This window comes from Mastigoproctus giganteus, chromosome 12 (genome assembly GCF_048544385.1).
Source record: "Mastigoproctus giganteus isolate SK-2022 chromosome 12, ASM4854438v1, whole genome shotgun sequence".
NCBI classification, from domain to species: Eukaryota; Metazoa; Arthropoda; class Arachnida; order Uropygi; family Thelyphonidae; genus Mastigoproctus; species Mastigoproctus giganteus.
The window spans coordinates 52,563,724-52,591,607 of record NC_143586.1 but is presented as its reverse complement, the minus strand read 5'-3'; the positions used below and the strand labels follow the sequence as shown (position 1 = coordinate 52,591,607).

Below are 27,884 nucleotides of genomic sequence, written 5' to 3'. Positions count from 1 at the left end.
GTGGGATTGCACCATAAAAAGTCAAGTGCAGCCATTATCAACCCACTGCAGGATGGAAGCCTCCTCAACAATTCATGTTGAGGGAAATGGACCATAATCTGCCACGCTGGTCCAGTGCGGGTTGGCAAATCGACCATATTCAGCAGTCAGGGGCTTGAACCCCAGTCTACTCAAAGAGCGTGTGCTACTGCACTCCTGCTCCTGCCCACTCGGCTACGGAGGCCGTCTTGCACCATAATTACTGACCTAACTTAATGTGGTGCCAGAGAGGCGTGCGCTAAAGTGGGGGGGAAGAATTGCGATAACGTGGTGTTGTGTTTCGTACTCTCTATAGTACAGTACAGAGAAAAAGTATGGGATAGCTAAAAGGCGAATATATGGTGCAAATACTGCTATTTCCAGAGTATAATTATTAGATTAGTGTATATTATGGGAATTATGTGAGATTAGATGAACTGTTCAGTTGCATTAAAAATGGATTAAGTCTATATAGTGCTGACTACTGCTATGTGTACCAAAAGATGCAATTTAGTAGTAACATACAGGGCTGGATTAAGGATGAAAGAGGACCCCGGCCATATTTAAATTTGAGGCCCCTTTAATATAATATATACATATATATATGAGGTCCCTTGTCTATGACCAGTTTGGCCATAGCGTTAATGCGGCCCTGGTAATATATTTGGTTATGTTTAATGTAACACTAAAAACTAAAACTATTGTTAATAATAATATTATCACTATCAATCCATTCACCCATATGTACATTCCTCTGCTACTTGTCAGGGACTTTAAGCAGAGAACTAACCAAACAAAATGGATGGCTTATGCATGCCTGTTTCTGTTCTCCCATTAACAGTAAATTTTTTTTTTATTTTGAAATTAGCATCTGAAAATTAATTTGATTAAATTTTTTGTTAAAGGAGATACTAACAGCAAATTGGCATTAGAACCCAAAGCTGTTTGGGTATGCATCAGAAAAAATCATACCTATGACTGAAGAATACCATACTTAAGACTGAAGAACACCTCTTTTCTTGCCTACTACTTGCAAGGCGCCTCCGTAGCCAGGTGGGAAGGAGCAGCAGTGCGTAGCACACGCTTCTTGATTAGACCGGGGTTCGAGCCTATCACCACCAAATACGGAGGATGCAGAAAGGTCAGGGAATGACCACCGCATATTCCCGGAGCAATATGGCCTTAGTTGCTAATGCTCCTAAAAACCAAACAACAACAACAACAATAGCCTACTACTTGCAGCAGTAGGCAAGAAAAGAGGAAGTTCATAATTGCCACTGAGCATATATTGCATTAAAAAAAAGCACACGTGTGATGTTATACTGGGTCACAGTTACTGACAAATTGCAATTAAAATACTACTAATTAAATATAGTAAAAAAATGCTATCTGCTGGGCACAGGACTGGTATAACCTTTCTACAACATTTAATAGCCAGTGAATGCCTAGCAAGTTAACCTATAATACATATATGTATACATGTACATCCTCCCAACCAAATGAATTTCAACTGATAATGAACAAAGGAAAGCACTTATTAATGTGTTAGATGTGGGTATTTATTATGGTCAATTCGTGATTTATTTTTTTATTTTTTTTTATGGAACCTTCCAAGAACAAGACATATTAGAACCTGTAGTACTTAGTACCGTGCATGGGTTGAAGGTTAAGAAGATGAAAGGTGACACTTGTTGACATTAGACCTGAATTTCTGTAGATTGTAATTTTCAGGGAATACATGTGAAGGGAGGTTGTTCCAAAAAACAGAAGTTAAATGAATAAAGAGTTTGAAGTTGGACAGTTTAAAGGATGCAAACTGGCTGTGGCAAATGATGGGACTGGTTTGGAAGAGAAGAAAAGAGAGTGAGAATTATAGAAGCAAATTCAGAAGAACAGTATCTGCAGAAGTATCTATAGAAAAGGCATGCAGCATAAACAGAATGTTTGAGTCAAAGTGGAGAGATTTTGTTAGAGACGGGTCATTAATTAACCTAACTGCCCCCCTCTTTTGAATAGAATCTAGGAGCTTGAGAGAGGTTTTGGGGGGCACTGTCCCAGATGTCGGAACAGTATTCTATGGTAGGGTAGATTTGCGATTTGTACAGAGTGAACAGCTGTTTGGAAGAAAAGTAACACTGAGAGCGAAAGATAAAATCCAGTTTTTTAGATGCAGAGGAAGCAATATTTGTAATGTGCGTATGCCAAGAGAGATTAGAAGTCAGGGGAAGTTATTGGGGATTATCCCCAATAGGGATATGTGATATTGTCTAGAAATCAGTGTGTCATTGAAGATAAGCATAGGGGCAGAAGACTCCTTTTTGTGAGATATAAGATAGGACTGAGTTTTAGAAGAATTAAATTTAACTAAGTTATCTTTGCCCCCTGGAGATCAGTATTTAAGGGATTGGTAGCGGATATTCAATAAAGTGAATTGCCCTGCTAATTGAGCAGGGCAAGGTTTCTCAAACTGGAAGATGGAAGGCAATGTGCTGTTTTCAGAAAAACTATGTATAAGTTTTCTGGTCAATGGAAAAGGTCATTAATATACAAGAGGAAAAGAGTGGGAGAAAGAACTGAACCTTGAGGAACATCAGCATTAGTGGAGAAGTTAGAAGACAGACCTCCATCTACCATCACCCACAATGAGCGGTCTGAGAGAAAACTGAATGCCCAATTATAAAAAACAGTTGCCAAACCATAAGATGGAAGATAATTTAAAAGACCATTATGCAAAACATGATCAAAAGCCTTTGAAATGTCAAGAGCAACTGCTTGAGTTTCACCAGACTTTTCCATTGAATTTACCCGTAGATGAGTAACATAAGCCAGTATATCATCAGTGGATTCTCACTGATGGAATTCAGAATGGCAATCATTGATCAGATGGAAGGGTTCTAGATAGTTTAGAAGTTGGCAGTTAATGGATTTTTTCCATTACTCTGGAAAGAGTAGAAATAAGTGCAGTGGGGTGATAATTGGATGTGAAGGATTTGTCACCCTTATTAGGAACTGGCTGGATATGAGCAAATTTCCAAGCAGAAGGGAAAACACCCATGGACTAAGAAAATAAAAAAAGATCACACAGAACAGCATTAAGCTCAGTGAAAAAAGTTTTGAGAACAAGTGGAGAATTACCAATCAGGACCTGCTGCTTTTTTGGTATCAAGACTCTTCAAAATTCTTCTGACATCCTTTTGATGGAAGACCACAGGAGGCATTGAATGGAGTATACTAGGAATGATAGGAGGTGGTTTACCAAGATAAAATATAGTACTGGAAATTTTAATAATATAGCATATTAGAAATTTTGAAAGAAATTTGGATAAATAATATGCCATTTTTTTATATACAGGTAACCCTCGTATAACACGGTAGTTAGGTTCCTATAAAATCTCTTGTAGTGTGAAACCGTGTTATTCGGGACTAAGAATGAGTAAAAATAAAGGCAGTTACTTTCCAAAAGCTAACAAAAATACACTATTTTTTATAAATATGGGAAATTTAATTTTTATTAAAAATAATAACTGAACAAATGTCTTACAAACTGTGATACATATATATCAGATAATGTACATTCATTTAATTTTCTTCCTCCTCATTGCTGCTAAGCACAATCAAACAAGGACGTTTTCTCTGTCGCAGAATATTTTCACCTTCTAAACTTTCTTCTGCATCATCTGGAATTCGTGTATCTTCTGCTCTCTTTAAAAAATCAGTAATCTGGGTTTGTTTGCTTTTGCTTGATAGACCTTTGTAAATTTCATGGTATGGACTAAGCATGTTTTAAGCTCCCTTTTGAACTTGAGGGTTGAGAGGTGGCAAATGAAGTTTAACATTGACAAATGTAAAGTACTACATATGGGAAGCAGTAACCCCGGAGTAACGTATCAACTCTGTGGTACTACACTGATAGTAGTAGAGAACGAAAAGGACCTGGGGGGTAATTGTGCAGGCAGATATGAAGTTTTCTCAGCAGTGCAGACGGTCTGCAAGAGTAGCTCATGATGTCTTGTCAATGATATATAGGAATTTTTCTAGCAGGGATAAGGAGGTGATTATCCCCTTGTATAAGGCAATGGTTAGGCCACACCTTGAGTACTTGTATACAGGTCTAGAGGCCTCATTTTAAGAAGGGTGTAGAGGTGTTGGAACGAATACAGAGAAGGGCAACAAGATTAGTGAACAGAACAAAGAGTTGTTCTTATGAAGAAAGGCTTAAATTTTGCAAATTACAGTGTCTGGAGACTAGGCACCTGCGAGGTGATCTGATTGAGGTGTATAAAGCCTTGAATGGTTTGAGCATGCTCAATGCTGATGGGATTCTTCCTCTTGCTCAGAATAATCACTTGAGAGGGCATAAATTCAAATTGAGGAAAGACAGATGTAGGATAGATGTGCAGAAGTTTGCCTTTAGCCAGCGGGTAGTTGGTTAGTGGAACAGACTTCCATCCTTTGTTGTGGAAGTTGATAGCCTAAATAAATTTAAGGCTGGGCTGGACAGGAATTTGGAACGAACAGAGGGGTGAAGTGGGAGAGGTTTTTTTTTTTTGGCTGATGCTGCATAAGCTTGCTTTCTTGCATCATGTGCCTCTACTAATGCTAACTTTGTGCTCCTTTTAGTCAAAGGATCTGCATTCAAAAAATAAGATTCTAATTGCTTGGCTAAGTTTATGCCTTCCCATATGCTTTTTAGCATAAAATTTGGAACGTCAGAATTTTCATCTGCTCTATTATCCTCTGACTTCATTTGGTTTACCTCCAATGCCATTTCCACCAAATCCACTTCTCCAGTTTTTTTTTTTTCTACCAGTAATTCTTGATCGTCTTCAGCAGTCATATCATCAAAACCTTCTCCTCCTACTGACTTAGCAAGTTCTACTCTTGCACCGATTTCATTTTCTGCTGGTTCGACCATATGTCCTGATTGAACTGACTCTGGCCATACATTTTTACAAAATGCATTTAATGTTGACGGTTTAATTAGACGGTTAATTAGACCAAAACATTAGTCTTTATAGTCATTGATGGTGCCCCCAGGGGGGACACCATCAATGACTATAAAGACTAATGTTTTGGTCTAATTTACTTAAATTTGCTCATATGGCATGCATATGTGTTTATTTTGAATTTAATATTTATAGGCATATTTAACATTAATATTAAATATTACACATGCCTAAACGTAATTACTAATAGTAATATTAGCAATTTAATATTATTTTGTGGCATATTATTTGTTATTAAAATAGGTTTTGTCTTGGGTAACGGGTAGATAATTTGTTCTGAGGTGTTACTAATGTGAATTAGTCTACTGGTTTTGGCTCTTATTACATTTTTTAGTAAAATAATAAGAGGAGTTTACCTCAATATAGTATGTAGAACACTTCCGTGTGATACTCTCCAGAAATTAAAACGAAAAAATCGAAAAACTTACATTAGAGTAACAAATAATTGAAAATTAAAAATCAATTTAACACAATTAAAAATATTAAAAAGAATCTAACAAAATATTCAAAACGGTTTTCCTTGGTGAAGCTGACAATGCTTTTCGACTGTATGTCGTGATCACAGGAATGAAAATTACTGAATAAGGTTGAACAGGAAACTTAAATAGTGATTATTTGTCTTTGCGCAAAGGTCCACGCGTTGGAGATCAAATATGGCCGACGAACATTAACAGAATTCTCGTGTAATTTAATTTTTACGGTTTCTGCAATTACGTTAGACATTAAGTATTTTGGCCTCATTAAATAAAAAAGTATGTTTTTCTGACGCTGCTGAACGAGAAGCACGAACTGAGGCTTCATGTTGATTTACACGAATATTCAGAGAAAAACGCGTCAAACCTTGGTAAGATGAGTCACAATTACCGCAAGAAATGTTGTATACGAGGTCATTAATTTGTGTTGCAGACGCGGGAAGAACCAAGTGATTGTTCAGTATAGTGTGTAATTTCTGTATTGGCCTGGCCACAATTTTAAATTCGGTATCTTTAAAGAATCTATTAAGCTGTTTGTGCCACTGTTCAATGTATGGGACAGAAAGCAAGTATTTTTTGATATTACTATTGTTGGTTGGCGTAGTATTTTGTATCCTATCCTTAGCCTGTACCCTAATTTGGTTTATTGTGGCAAGGGGATAACCCCTGTTTAAGAACCTGCTAGTTAATATTTGTATTTCTGAGCCCAAAGCAGATCCCGTCGTTGAATATTTATAGGCATTTAGAAATTGATTAAAGATAATCGATATTTTGTAGGTGAACAGGTGATATCTATTATAATGTAGAAGCATACCTGTGTTTGTAGGTGAACAGGTGATATCTATTATAATGTAGAAGCATACCTGTGTTTGTAGGTTTTCGATAGATGCTAAATTCGATTTTATTCGAGGCCTGAGTAAGCATGAAATTTAGAAAGTTTAATGACTTTGTATCCGTATCCTCCCTTTCCAATATAAATTTGAGCCTAGAATGAATATTATTAAATGAATGTAAAATGTCTTGGATAGTACTACTATCAGTAATAACTAGAAATCTATAAAAGAGAGATCTCTTTTCGCGGTTATAGAAAATTAATTTATACTAAAATAAAATTGAGCGCGCTAAATTTAATACGAATGAAATGCTGTTCATTGTTCTCTCTTTCAAGAAACGAGAGGTATGTGATACGGGGTCAAAAAGGTGTCAAATGTATATGCTCAATCATTGAGAGATAGATCTCTGACATTAAGCCGTTCAGGCTCAAACCCATTGGCAATCCAAAAATTTGTTTGTACACCTTGTCTCGAAAGGTGATATAGTTGGCCTCAACTAACAGTTTAATTAAGTGAAAAATTTCCTTAATAGGTAGCTTCGTATAATTAATTGGTATCGAGTTATTATTTAACATATTCCAAATAATATCTAATGTGTATTCAATGTTTACATTCGTTTATAACGAGGTAACATCTAGTGAGAATAAATTGTCATTGTCGCCAAGTCTACAGTCTTTAAGATTATTAAATAATGTATCGTAGTTCTTAATCCCAAATTGTATTACCTGTCTAAAGGGTTTTATAATGCTATATACATGTGTGGCTAAGGATGAAAATGCCGAGTTCCTGTAGGAAACAATAGGTCAAATAGGAAATCCAGTCTTGTGTAATTTTATCTGACTGAAAAGTGCAGGAATATTGTATGTTCTGGCCTTCAATTCCTTTAACTGAGCAATAGTAATGTAGTCATTTTTTCGATACGTTGTTAACGTTTTATTGTATTGTTGACCAAATTGGTAAACAGTGCCGGGTTTACTTCAAGATAAGTGGAGGTATCTGAAACAACTGAATCTAACTTATTAATATAATCAGGTTTATCTAGTATTACCACTGTATCTCCTTTATCTGCCCGCTGTATAATAATGTCCTTATTTTCCCAAAGTTCTCGTAAAGCTGAACTGTCATGTGTATTCAATTTAGGAAGTCGTGTTTCTTTTATGTTATTCACTACTTGGTTAACTTGTTGAATAAATAAATCTTTGTGTGGAATATTACGAAGTCCAAATTCAATATCATTTATGCATTGTTTTTTTTTTTTTTTTTTTACAGAAGTGTTCTACGTACTCTATTGAGGTAAACTCCTCTTATTATTTTACAAATATTAATATCAACGTAGAACATATTAGGCATTACAGCTCTGATTCATACTGTCTATATCTTTTTGTTAAATTGGAATGGTCATGTGGATGAATGGATTGATAATGATAATATTAATATTAACATTAGTTTTAGTTTTTAGCATTATTTTTAGTTTTTAGTATTAGATTAAGCATTAAAAGCAAAGTGTTTTTGCTGCCATTATAACTAGCCATATAGCTTGTCAGGTGCATAAGTTTTTTCCTGCATACTAACGTAGAGAGGGAAAAAAGAAATGCTCAAGGTCAATTAATTGGCTTCCCACCACCATACTACTACTGTGGAGGGGGTTAGTGAGTGACCTTGATCGCCTGTTGTTTTCTCTCTATAGAAAGGTCACCAAGTTTCAGAAATGAAATTTGGTGATCTTTCTATAGCAGAGAGAGAAATACATGCAAGAAATTGACTGAATTTCTCCACAGTACATTAATATAAATTAAATGTTACATAACTTGATAAAGATTGCACATGCCTTGTGATAATTATTTCTTAAGAATGGTTAATCTTTTGTATTATTCTCCAAGTACAAAAGTATATTTTCTCTGAGGTACATTCATTGATATTCTCTCTGATACTGTACTGGGCATACATTTAAAGTTGACATTATGGTACGTAACAACATTTGCTGTGACTGTTATTTACATTTTAACTACCACTACTGTTACCATCTTTTAGTCATAATGAATGTTTGCAGATTTAAACAAATTCAGTTGTTAGTGTTTAATATTCATTGGGAAATGATCTTCAAAACTGCTCAATCACTGTACCTCTGTGAAATTTAGAAAATTTTAAAGTCTACTTCCTCAGTCACTGAGGGTGCCAGATTTTAGAGTTTACTATATCATTGAATTGTGACCACCTACCTAATACTATGTTGGGCTGCTTTTCACATGGATAATAGCAGCCATCACCTAAACAACTCATGTTGCTTGAGCCACATACAAAGGCATCCATGTGTTCTGCACCAGGTATTTGGACTTGTCCAACCAGCACACTTGTTTCCAGTTCTCTAGTGTCCATATATCATGCTGACACCACAGCATTCTCTGTTGACGATCAGCCAGTGGTGAGGAGAGGGTATCTCTTGGGTTATATGTTGTGGAACTCCATACATCTGAGTGTGTGGTGCATTGTCATTTTGGATATTGTTGCATTCTCCATATTGTATTGTGATGTCAACTGTCACATAGTGATCTGCCGTTAACCCTGTACAATTCACTCCGCCCTTCACTTACCATGAACATCCACCTTGCGTAGTCCTTTACAGTTCTGTTGGCAGAAGGTGGTTTGACCCATTTGACACTATTCTTTGTACGTCTTAACCACAGTTGGTTGTGAGCAACCGACATGACACGCTGTTTCTGATAGTGGTTTGACCCATTTGACACCATTCTTTGTACGTCTTAACCACAGTTGGTTGTGAGCAACCGACGTGACACGCTGTTTCTGATATGGATGTACTCTGATCTGCATTTCCAAACAATCTTGGGGTTTGAATCACTGCTCTCCATCTCATGTATAAAGCTGCATTTGCCCCCAATTTGTACCTATGGTGCTGGTATCTAGTTTTGGCTTGCCTGTTAAGTCAGTGTGCAGAATAAGCTATCTTCCATCCTGCAGTCTATACTTATGGCGAAGTGTCAGGCCTGCAGAACTGTATTAACCCCAGCCCTGCAGGACCTTAATTATTGTTTACCCCATAATTTACTGCTTATTTTCCGTGCTGTTTGTTTTTATATGAGACATGGGACTTCTATTTAATTTTTGGTTTTTATAGTTAACACTAACACTGATCCCAAGGTTGAAAAGTCACATTGCTGGAAGTTTTTGATTCGGCGGTGGCAAGGTAACTGGAATAACTTCCCTAAGGGATGAGTAACGTACAAATTCATTCCAGTTGATTTTCTTCTCGGAAAATAATTCTTGCTGGTTTATTCCAAATTTATATACGTTTTTTCTCATATCTGGGCATGGGTCACTAAATGGCAAACTGGCTGAATTCCATCTTACAGCTTCACCTCTGTGTATTTGTGGCGACTGAAAATTGGGGGCATGTCCTTTTCAGTTGTCACCTGTATGTGGATTTACAGATGCCTATGACATACCTTTTTCCTTTGCTTGCTCCTGGTCAGGAAGAAACTGCTAAGCTCAAAGGTTAACTTTCTATTCCTTCAGGACTTTGCTACTAAGGATTTTCTTTACCAAAAACAACTGCTTGCATATAGACAACCACCTACTTGCCACTGTTGATGCTTGGATCCAATTACAGGCACTTCCTGACTTATGTAATACTCGACTTACATAAATTCAGCTTTATGTAAGTTTTTGCCTGTTGGGTGCAAACTGAAAAAAATATGGAAACATATTTTGCATCCTGTAGGAATAAATGGAGGTATTGTGAAAATATCGTAATTGAACCCAAAACACATTGTTTTTTTTTTTTTTTTTTTTTTCGTAATTCACTCCCAGACTTCAGAAGTTGAAATTTTTGCTATTTAACTCTCTAAAAGTTCATTTTTATAATGGAAGTTGTATTAGTTCTATATAAATTTATGTCAAATAAGCACAACACAAAAATCACTTTAAACTAAAGGTGCAAAAACAAAACACGTTTACAAATGCTACTATTGGCTGAAAGGAAGGGTTACGCGGTCTGGCCGGAGAATGCACTACACTTTCCTTGTTATCATATGTTCCCTTATAAGATTCAATTTTGTATGCCTCTGTGATATTTTTCTCAGGCACATTTTCGGAGATCACAGCATAAAACAATAAAAACAATTTGCACTTTCTGGTTTATTGGGCTTTTCTGTTAGAGAAATTTATTATAAACAGGTAGTAAACTCGATCTTATTGCATTTGCGATAATACCAATAACTGGAATTGTGTGGTTTTTTACGTTATTATGGTGAAATGTGTTTCCCCTTCACTGAAATCTTCAATCATATAAAAAAGCATAAATAAATTTTCAGATTCTTCTCTTCATTTCTATTTACTTATTACAATGGTGAAGGGAAAGGGACCAACAGAAAGTGCAAGTGCTGGCAGTTCTAGGAAACGAAACAAAATTGATTTAGAAATGAAGATGATTAATTCTTCATTTCTTGCGAAGCAGGACAAAGTTTGTCATCTATGGCACTGAAATTAGGTCTCGCTCCTTCAACAGTGAATACTATTGCACGTATAAAATAACATATTAAAGGATCAACACATTTAAGATCAACAGTGACCACAAAACAGCATTCAGGTGCTATATGTTTGTTATTTGGTTTTTAGGAGCATTAGCAACTAAGGCGATATTGCTCTGGGGATATGCGGTGGTCAAGGTGCTATATCAAAGATGGAAAAGCTATTAATAATATGAATGGAAAATCAGATTCAGAAGCAAGTCCCCCTAAGTGTAATGGCCACTTAAGCAAAAGCAAGAAGTATTTATGAAGATATTATGGGTAAGTACTGCGAACCCCAAGCCAAGTTCGTGGTAAGCAATGGTTGATTTAATAGGTTCAAGCATTGCGCTGGTTTCCACGTTAAAGTAAAATTTTTGTAATTTTGTACAATTTTGAAATTTTTCCTGCGCATGAGATAAAATTGAATAAGTAATTCTATTTACAAGTTCATCAAACATTTCTTTTTTTTGCTTCAATCAAATTCAGTGCACATACTTGCAAGTGCTGCATAAGCTTTTAAGGAAATTCCGACTTACGTAGTGTTTCCTGGAATGCAACCGTTACGTAAGTCATGGAGTGGCTGTACTACCGGATTCCTTCTCATGGATCAGCCTATGCAGAAAATTTCACCAGCCGTAGTTCTCAGATAATGATGATACTAACACGGACATTATCCACCAAACTATTCTCTTTTTTTTCTTTTTCCTCTTCTTACTCCCCTCTTTTTTTTTTTTTTTTTTTTTCTCTCTCTCTCTCCTTCCTTCTTGGCTTTGTATTTTGAGGTGGGATTTGCTGGTGCCCGGGTTGGGGCTCCTGGGCACTGGACTGCCATCCACTGGTCATGCACTCCACTGATGGATATTTTTTTTCTGGCCTCTTTTTTTTTACTTTTTTCTTTTTTGAGGTTCTGTCTGGGTTTGGGCTCCCTGCTGTATAGCTGTATCTCTGGTCTTTAATCCACCAATGGATATGGGACTTACCTTTTTTTATCATATTTTTAAGTAATTAATTTCATTTTATTATTATTATTACTTTTTGTTATTGTTGCTCATATTATTTTTCCCTGATTGGGAGTTTCCATCATTTGACGGGTATTGCTACCAAGTACACAGGGTGGTTGTTATGTCTGGTGTTACTGTTGGTCGAGGAACTCTCTGACTATCCTACAGGTGTTCAGGATTGCAACTTTCTGGAGTTCCTTGTAGGTGCTCTGTTGTTGTTGTTTTTGGTTTTTAGGAGCATTAACAACTAAGGCATTAACAACATCGAGATAAGAGCACCAGCTCAATCAGACAGGAATAGATGTAAGGTACACATCAGTCATTGCTGATTAACATTAGCATTTATTTTGATCACACAGATATAAGGAATGCAGAACTGGAATTTGGGGAGCAATGTCTACAGAAAGGATAGACAGGATAGGAAGGGAGGAGGGGTTATGCTATTAGTTAAGAAACACAAAATCCAAGGAAGTGAAGCCAGTCAACATCACTGGACAGTGCGGTGTCGAGTCAGTTTGGTGTGACATAAGCATTGGGAGATCAAAATTGAGAGTAGGAGTGTGCTATAGGCCTAATGACTCTGATGAGTATAATAAGAAACTGTACAGAGAAATAGAGTGGGCCAGTAAATCAGAGAGTCTTATAATGGGGGATTTTAATTTCCCAGATATTGACTGGAATTTGGGGGCTGGTCACTCACATACTAGCAAGGCTTTTGTGGATTTATTGGATGATTGTTTTCTACATCAGCATGTTCGGGAGGCAACTAGAGGGAGTAATACTCTTGATTTGATTATCAGTAGTGATTCTTCATGCATTAAGAATCTGCAGATAAATGAACAACTAGGTGGCAGTGATCACAGTGTTCTGAAGTGGGAGTTACTCAAAGAGGTAACTACCATTAGGGGTAAAGGGAAGGGATATTGCTTTCGTAAAGGCGACTACGATGGACTGAGACAGTATTTAAATTCTATACAGTGGGATAAATTGATGATGCTACCAACAGCAAATTCAAAATGGGAACCATTCAAAGAACTTATCTTGCAAGCTACTAGGCTTTACTTACCAACTAAGAAATATTGTTCAAGGTTTAGGCCTAAATGGATGTCAGATGAACTAATGAGTCATATGGCAGAGAAGAAAAATGCATGGGATACATACAAATTAACACGTGACACAGAAGCCTATGATAGATACAAGTTGATCTGTAACCAAGTTACAAAGGAGGTTAGGCAGGCGAAGGCAGATTACGAGAGATCCTTGGCAAGTGATGCGAAGAAAAACAGCAAAGAGTTCTTTACTTATGTAAACTCTAGAAGGAAGGGGATGAATCAGATTGGTCCACTTGATATCGATGGGTCAACTGTTGATGAAACTGCTCAGGTAGCTAACAAGCTAAATGAATATTTTGCATCGACATTCACACATGAGGAGTTATTCAGCGAGGGGAATGCCAGAGGCGTATTCAACTCTAGCAGTAAGCTAGAGAATCTTGTAATAACTGAGAGTAAAGTGGAGGAGAAATTGTTGAAGATAAACACAAGAAAGGCACCTGGGGTGGATGGTATCTATCCAGTTATATTAAAGGAGGCAGCAAAGGAAGTAAGCAAACCCTTAGCCATAATTATGAGAGCATCCTTGGACTCAGGGGAGGTACCCATGGACTGGAGATGTGCAAATGTATCCCCAATTCACAAGGGAGGATCAAAGACTGACACAAGTAATTATAGACCTGTGAGTTTAACTTCTGTTCCCGGAAAATTAATGGAGGCACTGGTTAAAGAAGCACTGCAGGATCATCTAGACAAGACTTCAGTTATAGCTCGGACACAGCATGGTTTTGTTAAGGGGAAGTCTTGCCTGACCAATTTGATTGGATACTATGATGCAGTCACAAAAGAACTGGATGCAGGGAATAACTTTGATATTATATACTTGGATCTTAGAAAGGCTTTTGATACTGTTGCACATGGAAGACTGCTGCACAAATTGGAGCAGTGTGGCATTGGAGGCAAATTGCTGCTATGGATAAAGGGGTGCTTGAGGGGGAGAAGACAGAGAGTGGTAATCAATGGACACTGCTCATCGTGGACTAATGTTATTAGTGGAATCCCTCAGGGTTCAGTATTGGGTCCTTTATTGTTCTCTGTATTTATAAATGATATTGATGATGGTATATCAAGCTTAATGTCCAAGTTTGCAGACGATACGAAGGTTGGCAGGGTTGTCAAGGACACTACTGACACTATGCTGCTGCAACAGGATCTGGAAAGGTTGAGCAGATGGGCTGAGAGGTGGCAAATGAAGTTTAACATTGACAAATGTAAAGTACTACATATGGGAAACAGCAACCCCAGAGCAACGTATCAACTCTGTGGTACTACACTGACAGTGGTAGAGAATGAAAGGGACTTGGGGGTGGTTGTGCAGGCAGATATGAAGTTCTCTGAGCAGTGCAGAAGGGCTGCAAGAGTAGCTCATGGTGTATTGTCAATGATATATAGGAATTTTTCTAGCAGGGATAAGGAGGTGATTATTCCCTTGTATAAGGCAATGGTCAGGCCACACCTAGAGTACTGTATACAGGCCTGGAGGCCTCATTTCAAGAAGGATGTAGAACTGCTGGAACGAGTACAGAGAAGAGCAGCAAGATTAGTGAATGGAACAAAGGGGTGCTCTTACGAAGAAAGGCTTAAGTTTTGCAAATTACAGTGTCTGGAGACTAGGCAGCAGCGAGGTGATCTGATAGAGGTGTACAAAGCCTTGAATGGTTTGAGCATGCTCAATGCTGATGGGATTCTTCTTCTTGCTCAGAATAATCACCTGAGAGGGCTTAAGTTCAAATTGAGGAAAGATAGATGTAGGATAGATGTGCGGAAATTTGCCTTTAGCCAGTGGGTGGTTGGTAGATGGAACAGACTTCCATTCCTTGTCGTGGAAGTTGATAGCCTAAATAAGTTTTAAGGCCCAGCTGGACAGGTATTTCGAACGAACAGAGGGGTGAAGTGGAAGTGGTTATTTTTTATTTATTTATTTTACTTTTTTTTTTTTTTTTTTTGGCTGATGCTGCATAAGCTTGCTTTCTTGCATCAAATACCTCTACTAATGCTGATGCTAATGCTAAGGCCATATTGCTCCAGGATATGCGGTGGTCATTCCCTGACCTTTCCACATCTTCCATATTTGGTGGTGATGGACTCAAACCCCGTTCTAATCAAGAAGCATGTGATACGCACTACTGCTCCTTCCCACCTGGCTACGGAGGCGCCGTAGGTGTTCTCTGGGAGACCTATTGCTGCTAGGCTGTTATGTAGAGTCTTTGACACAATACCAGTGGTTGACACGATGATTGAGATGGTCGTTACTTGTTGCATATGCCACATCTCTTTGATCTCCTGACTTAGGTATGTGCACTTTCTGATTTTTTTCCTCATGGGTTTTTCTGGAGGTTGTCAGTGTTGAGCACCACTATGTCAATCAGATAGGTAGCCTTTTCCTTCATGTTGACAAGGGTTATGTCCAGTCTGCTGTGTGGTATTGTCTTGTGCGTTATAATAGCACGGTCCCAGCACAGTTTATGTGTTGAGGTCTCTAGTACTGCCTGGGGTTCATACTTTTAATATGGTATTTGATCAACTGGTATTTCCTTCCTAGCTCCTGATGTATTATCCTGGCTACCCAGTTGTGTCTACGAGTGTACTCAGTTTGGATGATCACCTTGCATTCTGAGGTAATGTGTTGGATCATTTCTGTGGATAGATGGCATCATTGACATGTGTCACCTGATATTCTGGGCTCCTTGGCGATGTATTTTTTTGTGGCATCTCCGCCAGGTGGGAAGGAGCAGCAGTGCGTACCACACGCTTCTTGATTAGACCGGGGTTCGAGCCCGTCACCACCAAAGACGGAGGATGCAGAAAGGTCAGGGAATGACCACCACATATCCCGGAGCAATATGGCCTTAGTTGCTAATGCTCCTAAAAAACCAAATAACAAACAAACAGCGATGTATTTTCTATAGTTCTTTGTGTAGATTACCTGGTCTTGGATGGTAAGCATGAATCCTTCAGTCTTGGGAAAGAGCATCCTGAAGAGCTTACATTGGAAGCCATTTTATCTATGTGATCTTGATGGAGATCATTGTAATGTTTGCCATGGAGTGTCTTCTTTGCCCATCTTTCTAGCTTCGTTTGTGCTATCTGGGTGGACTCCTTGCTTAGGTTGAGTGGGGTATACCGCTTGTCTGTCTTCCTTATGGCCCAGTAGAGTGCTGCTGTGTGTTTCTGGAAGTAATCCTTCAGGTTAGCTATCGCTGTTTTCTGTTTCTCAATGAGATCTATCGGGCCCCTTCCTCCCTCTTTCCGAGCTATTGTTAGTCTCTCCATGGCTGACTTCGGGTGGTGTTGGCGGCTCTTGCCCATCATTGTCCTTGTCTTTCTCATGATATCCTCCAGCTCGGTGCTAGTCATATCTATGATCCCAAAGAAGTATGTTAGCACTGGGACTGCATAGGTATGTATGGCTTTAACTTTGTTTTACCTCTATTCAGCTTTGCTTTCGGCAGACCAGTCTCTGATAGTATTTTTCAGTCAGGCAAGCCTTGATTTCCTTGTGCTGTAGCTGCTGAGTCTGCATCATCCCCAGGTATTTGTAGGTCTTTCCCTCTGTCATGTACAAACACACACACACGTACGTGTGTGTGTGTGTTTACTCAGAAAAGGGTTAATGATTACTGACAAATATGAGTCTTTCGATTTTGTCTGTTTTTATACGTCTTATTTTGTCACCAGTTAATATTTTTATATTGCTCAACAAAAGATAATGCTCACTTCTAATATCATATTCTGTTCTATAATTATATAGTCAATTATGTTTTTCTTACATAAACTGCTGGCTACTGTTATGCTGAGTACTGTTTGTAATTAACAGTGCATTAATTTTGTAACTGAGAGGTTTGCATGAGTCTAGTAGCTTTTTACTATTAGGTGTATCTTTTCTCTTCAAATTAGGAAAATTTGGATAATTTGTTTCCTTCCCTACTATTTAAGTTTAAAACCATTAGTATTCTTTCCGTTTCTTTAGTTTTTACTACTCCTTCTAATATATTAAAGAACTGTTTTATTTCACGTTTTTTTTTTTTTGAAGCTTCAGCTGGACTATATACATAAACAAATTTCAGCTCAAAATCCCATCTTAAATTTTGCCCATATAACTTTGGATAATGTTTCCCAGCAATGGTAATTATTCCACTAAAAAAATCAGTGAGTCAGGACTCATTTTGAATACTACAGGTGATTTGTAAGTCTCTACCGATTTTTATTAAAAAGGCATTGTTTCAGTACTCTGGAACATAAAAATGTTTAATCAAGCAGCATTTGTCAGGTAATTTTATACTGGCTTAGGTGTATCTTTTCTCTTCAAATTAGGAAAATTTGGATAATTTGTTTCCTTCCCTACTATTTAAGTTTAAAACCATTAGTATTCTTTCCGTTTCTTTAGTTTTTACTACTCCTTCTAATATATTAAAGAACTGTTTTATTTCACGTTTTTTTTTTTTTGAAGCTTCAGCTGGACTATATACATAAACAAATTTCAGCTCAAAATCCCATCTTAAATTTTGCCCATATAACTTTGGATAATGTTTCCCAGCAATGGTAATTATTCCACTAAAAAAATCAGTGAGTCAGGACTCATTTTGAATACTACAGGTGATTTGTAAGTCACTACCGATTTTTATTAAAAAGGCATTGTTTCAGTACTCTGGAACATAAAAATGTTTAATCAAGCAGCATTTGTCAGGTAATTTTATACTGGCTTACTTTTCATTTATTCCGATTTTTACCAGGTCACAAACAAGCTATATCAGATAAAGCCTGTTATCCAACATTGGCAGTTGAGTCTGCACAGGAACCGTAGAGAGGCAGTTGTTCTAGCTCATCTCCGCATAGTCATCTTATGCATGAATTTTTGCTGAGGGCAAATGATTCTCCTATATGTGAGGATCGTAACACCTTTTTAACCATTTATCATATTTTAACCGAATATCCACAATATAGACAGGAACATTTTATGTATTTTAATGTTTTTACCCATCTGACTGAGCCTTATACAACGACAATGTGTCAGCTGTTTTTAGGTTTTTAAAATTAATAAACTTTTTCTCTTGTATTTAAATATACTTTTATCTTAGTTTACCTTGACCATATTTATATTTCTACACATACATAGTGACCTAAGTCATTATGTCACTGCAATTTTTACTGTTATCTTGTATGGGAAGTGGTTTTGGCACATTATAGCCCTAGTTGCTGATGTGCCATTAAAACCCAAACAAACAATTAGATTTCTATATTGGCATTAATATCATCGCCCTTGTGGGTTGATAGAACCTCCAATCTCCCACACCGGGTGGGAAAGACCTGTGGAATGGAGGTTAAATATATATATTAAATGAGTAGTATGGTATTCATTTAATATATATCATTAATATACTGACATTAATATACTGAATATATGGGCTAGTGCTATTGCGGTGGCAATGGATACACTACATCCATAATGTGTTGTATATTGTATAAATATATTGTGAGGAAGGTTATAGAATGATAATCATATTACGATATATACCTAGACGGATCTATGGAAAATGCATAGTATATATACAAAAGGAAAATATATACATAACTTATTGTTGTATACTCACAACCACCCAAATTGAAATAAAACAGCAATGTTTCTGTGCTGATCAATATTCACTATGGCAAAATAATTTTTGAGATTGAAAAACCAATAACATTCAACCTCAAAAATTATTTTGCCATAGTGCATATTGATCAGCACAGAAACAGAGAATCCCTTATCACTGTTTTACTTTCAATTTGGGTGGTTTTTTTTTTTTTTTTTTTTATGAAAACCCCAAACACGAAAGGTATCAAAACCTATAGTACTTAGTACCGTGCATGGGTTGAAGGAGAAGTATGGGGGAGGGGATGCCGGAAACTTTGCTCTAGAGACTAAACATGGGTTTCACCACTTCAAGCCTCCAATAAGCAAAGTGGTGGTATTTCACCGGTTGATGAAAGTCATCTACCACCTAGAAATTTACCCCAGATGAAGTCGGCCGAATTGTGGGTATACAACAATAAGTTATGTATATATTTACCTTTTGTATATATACTATGCGTTTTCCATAGATCCGTCTAGGTATATATCGTAATATGATTGTCATTCTATAACCTTCTTCACAATATATTAATATGATATACAGTTGGACCTCTGTATAATGAAATCGATGATTCCCTTGAAAAAATTCCTTATACTGAAATTTCGTTATAAAGAAATATGACCTTTTCAGCAATGAAAAATACTGTAAATTCAGAAATATAGTAAAAGATGGGAAAGAAGTGGGAATGAATAAATTTTCTAACATTTTAAAACAATTTATTAATACATACATATTAAGAAATGACTTCTTATATGATGCCCACATTTTATTAGTACACTTTTAAGAATTATGTGTAAAATATGTGGTTATTTTTTGTTGTACACTGGATTCTACTGTACACAGTTCATAAAAATGTTCGCATTTGTTTAAACTTTAAATACTTCAGATATATTTTCTGTTACATTTTCTTTCCACTGAAGGCCTCAATGCAAAGTTTCAAATGCTGCCAACATTTGTTTTGAAAGTTTAATATTGCCCTCATTTTCATCCAACTCATCATTGATATTGTCACTAGTTCTTTAAATACGTTCAATGTTGGAGTCACTCGGATATTCGGCTACTATAACATCATTATCAACTCCTAAAAATTCGTCAAGAACAATTTCTCCACTGTTCAAACCTTGCTTAGAACTCTTCCCAAGATAGCTCAATGTTTTCTAGTAGTTTATCCATCTCATCTCATCTCTGTTAATTATCATTTTAGCAAAACCTGCTTTTGTGAAACAATTCTTAATCATTGTTTCCATCACATCTTGATTCCACACTTTTGCCTACTCTAATTGCACATCCACAAATCTATAATAGAATATATAGGTTGGTTGGTTTATATTCTGAGTATAATATTTTTCAGTATGCACCTTCAGTAGTGCATTTTCAAATTCTTGATAATGCCTTGGTCCATTGGCTGCAGTTAAGACGAATTATTCAGAAGGAAGAAAACAAGCTTCACACTTGTAAGTTTCAAAATTACCAAGTGAAGGTGGGCAGGGCAGTTGTCGACAATCAACACGATTTTTCTGTTTTCTTTCATCGTCTTTCTATTGAAATTTAAAATCCACTGCTCAGAAATTTTAGTTGTAGTCCAACTCTAAAGATTTTATTCCTTTGAAACATTGGGTTTATTTACTTTTGCCTATTACCAAAAGCCTCAATTTTTCATTACCAGCTATATTTGCAATCAAGAGTGTAATTCTCTCCTTACTATTTTTACCACCTAAGCCTTCATCACCTTTAAAAGTCAGTGTCTTGTTTGGTAAACATTTAAAAAATAGATGTTTCATCAATGTTGAATATGTCTTTGTACTTGTAATCCTCCATAATTTTTTTCAAAACTGTTTCTTTCCAATGGATATAGTCTTCTTCGATCGCAACTCCACTTTCATCAGAAATAACTTGTCGATTAAGCCATGATGCTCTTTAAATTTGTCAGCCAACCAGAACTGGCTTGGAATGTTTTGTGCCCCAGAAAAGATGCATACCCCATAGCCTTTTCTTTTAGTAATACCCCTGATATCGGCATGTTTTGGTCTCGAATTAACTTCATCCATTTAAAAACTGCTTCATCTACATCTTCTCAAAGGTATAATTTTGCATGCTTCCGACTGGGTCCCGTTTTCTCAAACAGTTTGAGAATTGAAACAGGGTTTTTCAGAATGGTTGACACTGCTGGCAAGGACATCAAATTTTAAAGCGATTTCTTTTTTTTTTAACGCCACTATCTACACTACTAAGCACTTCCACTTTTTCACGCTACACTCAAGGATGTCCTCTTATACTCTGTAAGATTACTTGCACAGCAGTTAAAACAAAGCTGAACCACTTGTAGCTACCATGTAAACAGAGACAGGTGAAATTTAGTGAAAGTGTGGATGATTAATTTCTTTGAACCAACAGTTAAATTTTTTGATAAAATAAAATCACTCTTTCCTAATTCTCTGATGGGATGCTTACGGTAGAAAATAGGTTGACCAGAGCCAATGCCCGTGTCGGGAATATGCTTTAATCTTTGCCAGTGGCTGTGGACAGCTGACCAGTGGGACGTTTCGGCATAGTGTATAAGTTGTATAGGTTTTACTTATTTTTAGCCATTGCTGACCCATTGCTGGGTAGATGCCTCTCCAAAACTACCATCTTTTTCTATCCCATGCCATGGTTGGCCAGTTTCCTCCTGCAGAGTTTTACAGGCACCATTAAATTATAAAATGTTTTAGCTCTTAATTCATGCTTTCTACAGCATCAGCTTTATTGCCTAAAGGCCAGAGGTGCAAACAATGCATACTCAGATCTCTTGAAATCAGTTCGTTATATGGAAATTTTCTTCGTTATACGGAAACTGTTTTCAATATAATGACCAGGGAGAAAATCAAAAAATTCGATTTAAAAATTCGCTATGTGAAGTTCGTTAAAGAGGTCTGACTGTATATATAGGGTGTCTGTAAATGATGTTTCTGATTTTGATGTATTTTTTTTTCAGAATTACTTCAAGCTACACTCATGAAACACATACCAGCTGAAAGATCAATTCAATAAGTTTTATTAAAATTGGTACTTGACTGCCAGTTTTGCATTCTACCCACTATGCAGTGCTGCATTCGTCAGAATGGCGACCGGGCCGGAGAAAGCGTTCTGTGTGTTAGCATTTCATGAAAAAAAAAATCTGTTGTTATGATGCAGCAACAGTTTCGATCAAAGTACGGGAAGGCTCCTCCGAGTAAACCATCAATTCGTGCTTAGTACGAGCGTTTTGTTATTTTCATAATGAAGTGAAGTCATACCTGAACGAATATCTTCCTTAGCATTGGATTGGGCGTGGAGGCCATGTGGAATGGCCTCCAAGGTTGCCTGATCTGATGCTAATTTTTTAATTTTCTGGGGTTATGTGAAGGACAATGTGTACATCCCTCCACTACCAACGATACTGAAGGAGCTGAAGGCACAGATCGCAGAGGCCTTTGGTAAAATTGATAGCGAAATGAAGCACAGCATGTGGCAGGAGATTGAATGTCATTGTGATATCGTTCAAGTTACTCATGGTGCCCACACTGAGCTTTACCAATGAATTTATGTACCTTCATAAAACTTAAGTTGCTCTTTCAGCCGGTGTGTGTTTCATAAGTGTAGCTTGAAGTAATTCCGAATAAAAAAAAAAAATCAAAATCAGAAACATTTACGGACACCCTATATATATATATATATATATATTTTTTTTTTTTTTTTTAATAGTTTAAATAAGTAGATACATATCAACCATAGCTTTAATTTTTTTCATTGCATTTTTAGTAACTTAAAGGATTAATTGTTAACCGTATGCATGCCAAGAGTGAATTTTTTAAGGAAAGTTTATGAAAATTGAAAAACTATGTACATAATTTGCTTTTAAAATTATTTGTTCTGTTCAGCTGTAATTTATAGCTGAATATTAGAATGCGATTATTATCACAAATAAAATCAAAATTAAATTTTCATTTAAGAAGTTTCAAAAAAATGATCAAAAAGTTGAAAAAATTATAAAAAAATGAAACTTTATCATTATGCTTTTTTTTTATTTATTTATTTTGCAGTTATATCCTCTACATTTATATATGTATTATTTGATTGATATCTATCAATCTCTGGATCTGGATTACAGAGAATTCAGCTTGTGTTAATGCATGTTATCTCAAATCTTATTTAAAATTTGAGATGATATTCCCACACCAAATTTCAAAACTATATATAAAAAATACCTATTATTACTTGTAAACACAGTTAGTAGATTGCAATATATCATTGTAAAGTTTCAAAAAATCTATACATATCAGGCAATTTCTTATTGCTGTTTTGAAATACCTTTGTGTGTGTGTGTTTGGAGGCTAATCAAGGTATGCGATATCTTCGTTGTATTCCTTGAACCATTTGTGCACAGTGCGGGCCTGATGACATGGTGCACTATTGTCTTGGAAGATCATGTTTCTGTCCAGGAAAAAATAGCATTAGCATTAGTAGATGCATATGATGCAAGAAAGCAAGCTTATATAGCATCAGCCAAAAAAAAACCTTCCCATTTTCACCCATCCATTCATTACAAATGTGTATCTAGTTCTGCCTTGAATTTATTTGTTGTCAACCTCCACTACAACAGATGGAAGTTTGTTCCAACACTCAACCACCCACTGGCTAAAGGCAAATTTCTGCACATCTATTCTACAATTCTCTTTCCTCAGTTTGAATTTATGTCCCCTCAGGTGAGTAATCTGAGCAAGAGGAAGAATCCCATCAGCATTGAGCTTGTTCAAACCATTCAAGGCCTTATACACCTCAATTAAATCACCTCGAAGGTGCCTAGTCTCCCAATGCTGCAATTTACCGAACTTAAGGCTTTCTTGGTAACAGCAACCCTTTGTTCCATTCGCTAATCTCGTTGTCCTTCTCTGTACTGGTTCCAGCAGCTCTACATCCTTCCTAAAATGATGCCTCCAGACCTGTATGCAGTACTCAAAGTGTGGCCTTATACAAAGGGATAATCACCTCCTTATCCCTGCTAGAAAAATTCCTGTATATCATTTACAAGACACCATGAGCTACTCCTGCAACCTGTCTGCACTGCTCAGAAAACTTCATTTTGACTGCACAATTACCCCAAATCTTTTTCCTTCTCCACTGTCCTGAGTGTATTACCATGGGCCTAACCCAGGGGGACTCCACTAATCACATTATCCACGAAAAGTAGTGGCCATTGATTACCACTCTGTCTTCTCCCACTCAACCATCTCTTTATCCATAGCAGCAACTTGCCCTTAATGCCATACTGCTCCAATTTGTACAATAGTCTTCCATGTGGAACGGTATCAAAAGCTTTCCTAAAATCCAAATATATGATATCAAAATTATTTTTTGCATCCAGTTCCTTTGTGACCACATCATAGTATCCAATCAAATTGGTCAGACAAGACTTCCCCTTAACAAACCCATGCAGTGTCTGAATTATTACTGCAATCTTGTCTAGATGATCCTACAGCACTTCTTTAACCAGTGATTCCATTATTTTCCCTGGAACAGAAGTTAAACTAATAGGTCTGTAATTACTTGTCACCCTTTGTGTCACATTTGTGCATCTCCAGTCCGAAGGGACCTTCCTTGAGTCCAAAATGCAACATGGCAGGGTGCACGTGGTCTTCTAAGAGCTACTGGTAAACCTCACCACCGAAATGTTGATTCCTATGCACCATTGGTCCTAGTTCTTGGCAGAAAAACATGTTCTGTATTAAGTACCTATTGCCACCTGCCTGGATAATGGGCACTGTGCCTGATGGGTCTGTGGGCTTGTGTTGCTTGTTCCACACACAGTGGCATCTGTCAGCATATTGCACCAGATATTTGGACTCATACAATCAGCACACTTGTTTCTAGTGTCCAACCACCATGTTGTTGACACCACAGCATTCACATTGATGATGATCAGCAGTGGAGAGAGAGAGAGAGAGAGAGAGAGAGAGAGAGAGAGAGAGAGAGAGAGAGAGAGAGAGAGAGAGAGAGAGAGAGAGAGAGAGAGTGCCTCTTGGGTCATCTGTTGTGGAACCCCATACATCTGAGTGTGCAGGGCATCATCATTTGCGATATTGTTCTTGCATTCCACATATTGTATTGTGATGTTAATTGTCACACAGTGACCAGCCATTGAGTCAGTACAACATGCTGCACCCTTCAATTACCACGAACATTCACCTTGTGTAATTATTTACAGTTCTGTCAGTGGGAGTTGGTTTGACACCATTCTTTGTACACCTTAACCACAGTGGGCTGTGAGCAAATGATAACTGCTGTTTCCACTATGGAAGCACCCAATTCGCGAGCTCCTGCAATCGTGCCCTTTTGAAACTTTATGATATCTTTATTACGTCCATAACTTATACTTTATCACTTTGACTTGCATGACCAGATGCAGATTACCACTGCTCTAGTGTATGAAGCCGTTCAGCTTTTTATGTTGCAAGCTATGTGGCATAGGCCTTTATGGATGCGGTGGTCACAGTTCAGTGATCACTGAGTGTATATATCTATACTCATAGAAGGGTTAAAGGATTAGCACTAATGAATCAGTAGTTAAAAACTGCTTTAAAGATGGTGTAGGTTCTGTGTCATGATTAACGTCCATTTCTCTTAAAGTTTGGCTTTGTGTTGTATATGTGGAGGTCCTCAAACTATAAAACATCTGCAAACCATCTATAACAATATGTATTACCAGATTTATCAATAATTTTTGTATTGATTAGTAATTTTGTTGGCATCACTAATATATATAGTTTTGTTTTAGGTAAAAACAAGAAAGAAAAGGTGACCGAAGAGAACTATTTGACAAAAATTGGAATATCACTGTTTTTGAGTTTTTAACAAATTAAATTAGTTTTGATACTTTCAGATTCTTCACCAAGTGGATCTGCTGCATGTGCTCAGCATACAGAACCCATGGATACTACCAATCATCCTTCTACATCTAATTCACAGAATGCAGGTACTGCATCGTAATAATTGTACAAAAAAAGAAAAAAATATATGTATACAGTAGAATAAAATTTTAAAAATAAGCTGGAGGAAGTAGGAGATAGGAGATCTTCTGTAGTCCAGTAATAAGAGTGAAAAGGACTCAGAAATTGGTAGTGCCAAAGATATCCTAGTCATAAGATATAAAATTTGTCAGGTATTTGCATTTTTCACTTGTTGGATCTTTTTCTTATCGTTTGAAGATAAAACATTTTGTAACATTTAATAGACTCTTTTGTACCAAGATGCTAATGCTCATCTAAAAGTGACTTAATTACTAGATAATGCACAAATGTTAATTTTTAAACAAGTGATTACATGTCATTAAGAATCTGTAAATGAAATATACCTTTAGAGATACTGTTTTTTAATGTGCAGAAAAAAGTATATGCAAGAAAGAGCCCAGCTGCTTAACAAATTGACATTTGTTAGGTTTAATCTTCAATTTTTTGAAATATACATAACTACTTTCTTAAATCTTGTTATACAAAACTGAATATTCTAAAAATAGAAATTGGTATATTATATTAAGTGTTGACTCAATCCAAATATAATCCATGACCACTTTTGATCTTAATACAACCCAAGACTTTTACAGTTATTGTTATGAAAGAAAAAAACTAGTTAATGCATGTTTGTTTCATTTGTTTGTTAGCTATTGCTAGTAGCTAATAGGTATATTTGTCTTCTGATAAACCGTCTTAAAAGTTTAGATTTTGAGGACTGTGAATAGGGTTTTTTTTTAATTTAAATAATAAATAGAAAGAACATTTTCTATTAACGTGTTTTCATTTTAAGGCATTTCAATGTGAAAAATTGTAATAGTAAATAAAATAACATAGAAAATAGCGAATGTATGTTAATTTTTTTTTTTATAATTTTTCTATAATAATATATGTAGGTTTGTTAATAAGCATAGTACTTAATGTTGAATAAAAATACAGTGCAAGCATTTCTGTCTGTTAAGAATTAAATCTAAAATGGAGTTATTTTAGAAGTTCTTGTTAACATTAAAACATTTACTTATACTTCACTTTTCTTAATTTTGTGGTAGAAACAGTTGCTTAAATTATAAAGAAGTTAACTTGTAGCAAGCAGTAATCATAATAACATCTGTTTTTCTATCTTTATAATGTTTTCTGGGAAAATAATATCTTAGTTCCAAAAAAAAAAAAAAAAAAAAAGTTAAGATTTTTAGTTTTAACAGTTCCCAGTATAAAATCTTACATGCATATCTAAACATGTATGTATTGTGTATATATAAGGATGATGCAGAATGTAATGGCAATTTAATATAAAAAAAATGCATTATGAGAAATTTTTTAAATAATTTTCAATGTAATTGCCATTCTTTTTTTTAATACAGAAATTCCAACTTTATATAAGTATTTTTGTTTCCTACAAAAACTTTTTTCTCTGCATATCTAGTGAAGTTTACACTCCATCCATCTTCATGAAATTGATGTTAGATGCTCTTTTTTTTTTTTTTTTTTTTTGCGTCTGTCTGATGCAGCTGATGAAAAAAAAAAAATTCTAAGCAAGGCAGATCACAGTCCATTTTATAATAGTTTTACAGGATATGTGGCTTAGCTTATTGCTGCATGGCACAATATGCCAGGTAGCAGTAAAATACTTTTACTCAGCATAACCATCTTTTTTTTTTGTTCATTAAAGGTTACTATTCATTCTTTGATTTTTCGAGTTCATCCTTCTTTGAGTTATTGTGACTGTCTGCCTACCCCCCCCCCCCCAGTGATTGTTTCTGGGTGATAAAGTTGAACTCAGCTTTCATCATTCTCCATTCAAAAGCATTTCAAAAGATTTTAACAATATTTCTGCTAATTAGTTAAATTTTGATACCCACCGAGAACAAACTTTCTTGAAGTTATGATCATCATGAATGATGGAATATACACTTCCAGCATTGATATTTAGTGTATTGGATTTTTTGTGCACAGACAATGCTTATCTGATTTTTTAAAAATAAGATCCCTGGACAAATAGCCATTTGTGATGGATGTGCTAGGTCTATCAGCATGTTACAAGTGTTCTGCAAATTCTGTTTATGATCTGGTTTACTACATGGATATATAGTGATTATATGTTGTTTAAAAGACAGGATAATGATTATAATGTTATCCTTATTTAGCAGTCAAGTGGGCTGAAGTGTAAATTCAAACATATCTGCTACTGTACTCCCATATTAATCACTTTTCTGTGTCAGGCTGTTTACTTGTTTATCCAGTTTTAAACATTTTTGCCTTTTATAAACTTTTCTTTCAG

General features: G+C 36.2%; 1 protein-coding gene across 1 annotated transcript in view; it reads left to right on the top strand.

Moving 5' to 3' along the window:
* LOC150077060 (cAMP-dependent protein kinase inhibitor gamma-like) overlaps positions 1 to 25,592 on the top strand; it is a 34,602-nt gene extending 9,010 nt beyond the window's left edge. Inside the window, exon 2 of the mRNA XM_090385777.1 lies at positions 25,480 to 25,592. Within this exon, the coding sequence (XP_090241903.1) occupies positions 25,480 to 25,586 (107 nt within the window). The 3' untranslated portion in view covers positions 25,587 to 25,592. The remainder of the gene's footprint in view (positions 1 to 25,479) is intronic.
* Positions 25,593 to 27,884: the final 2,292 nt, after the last annotated feature.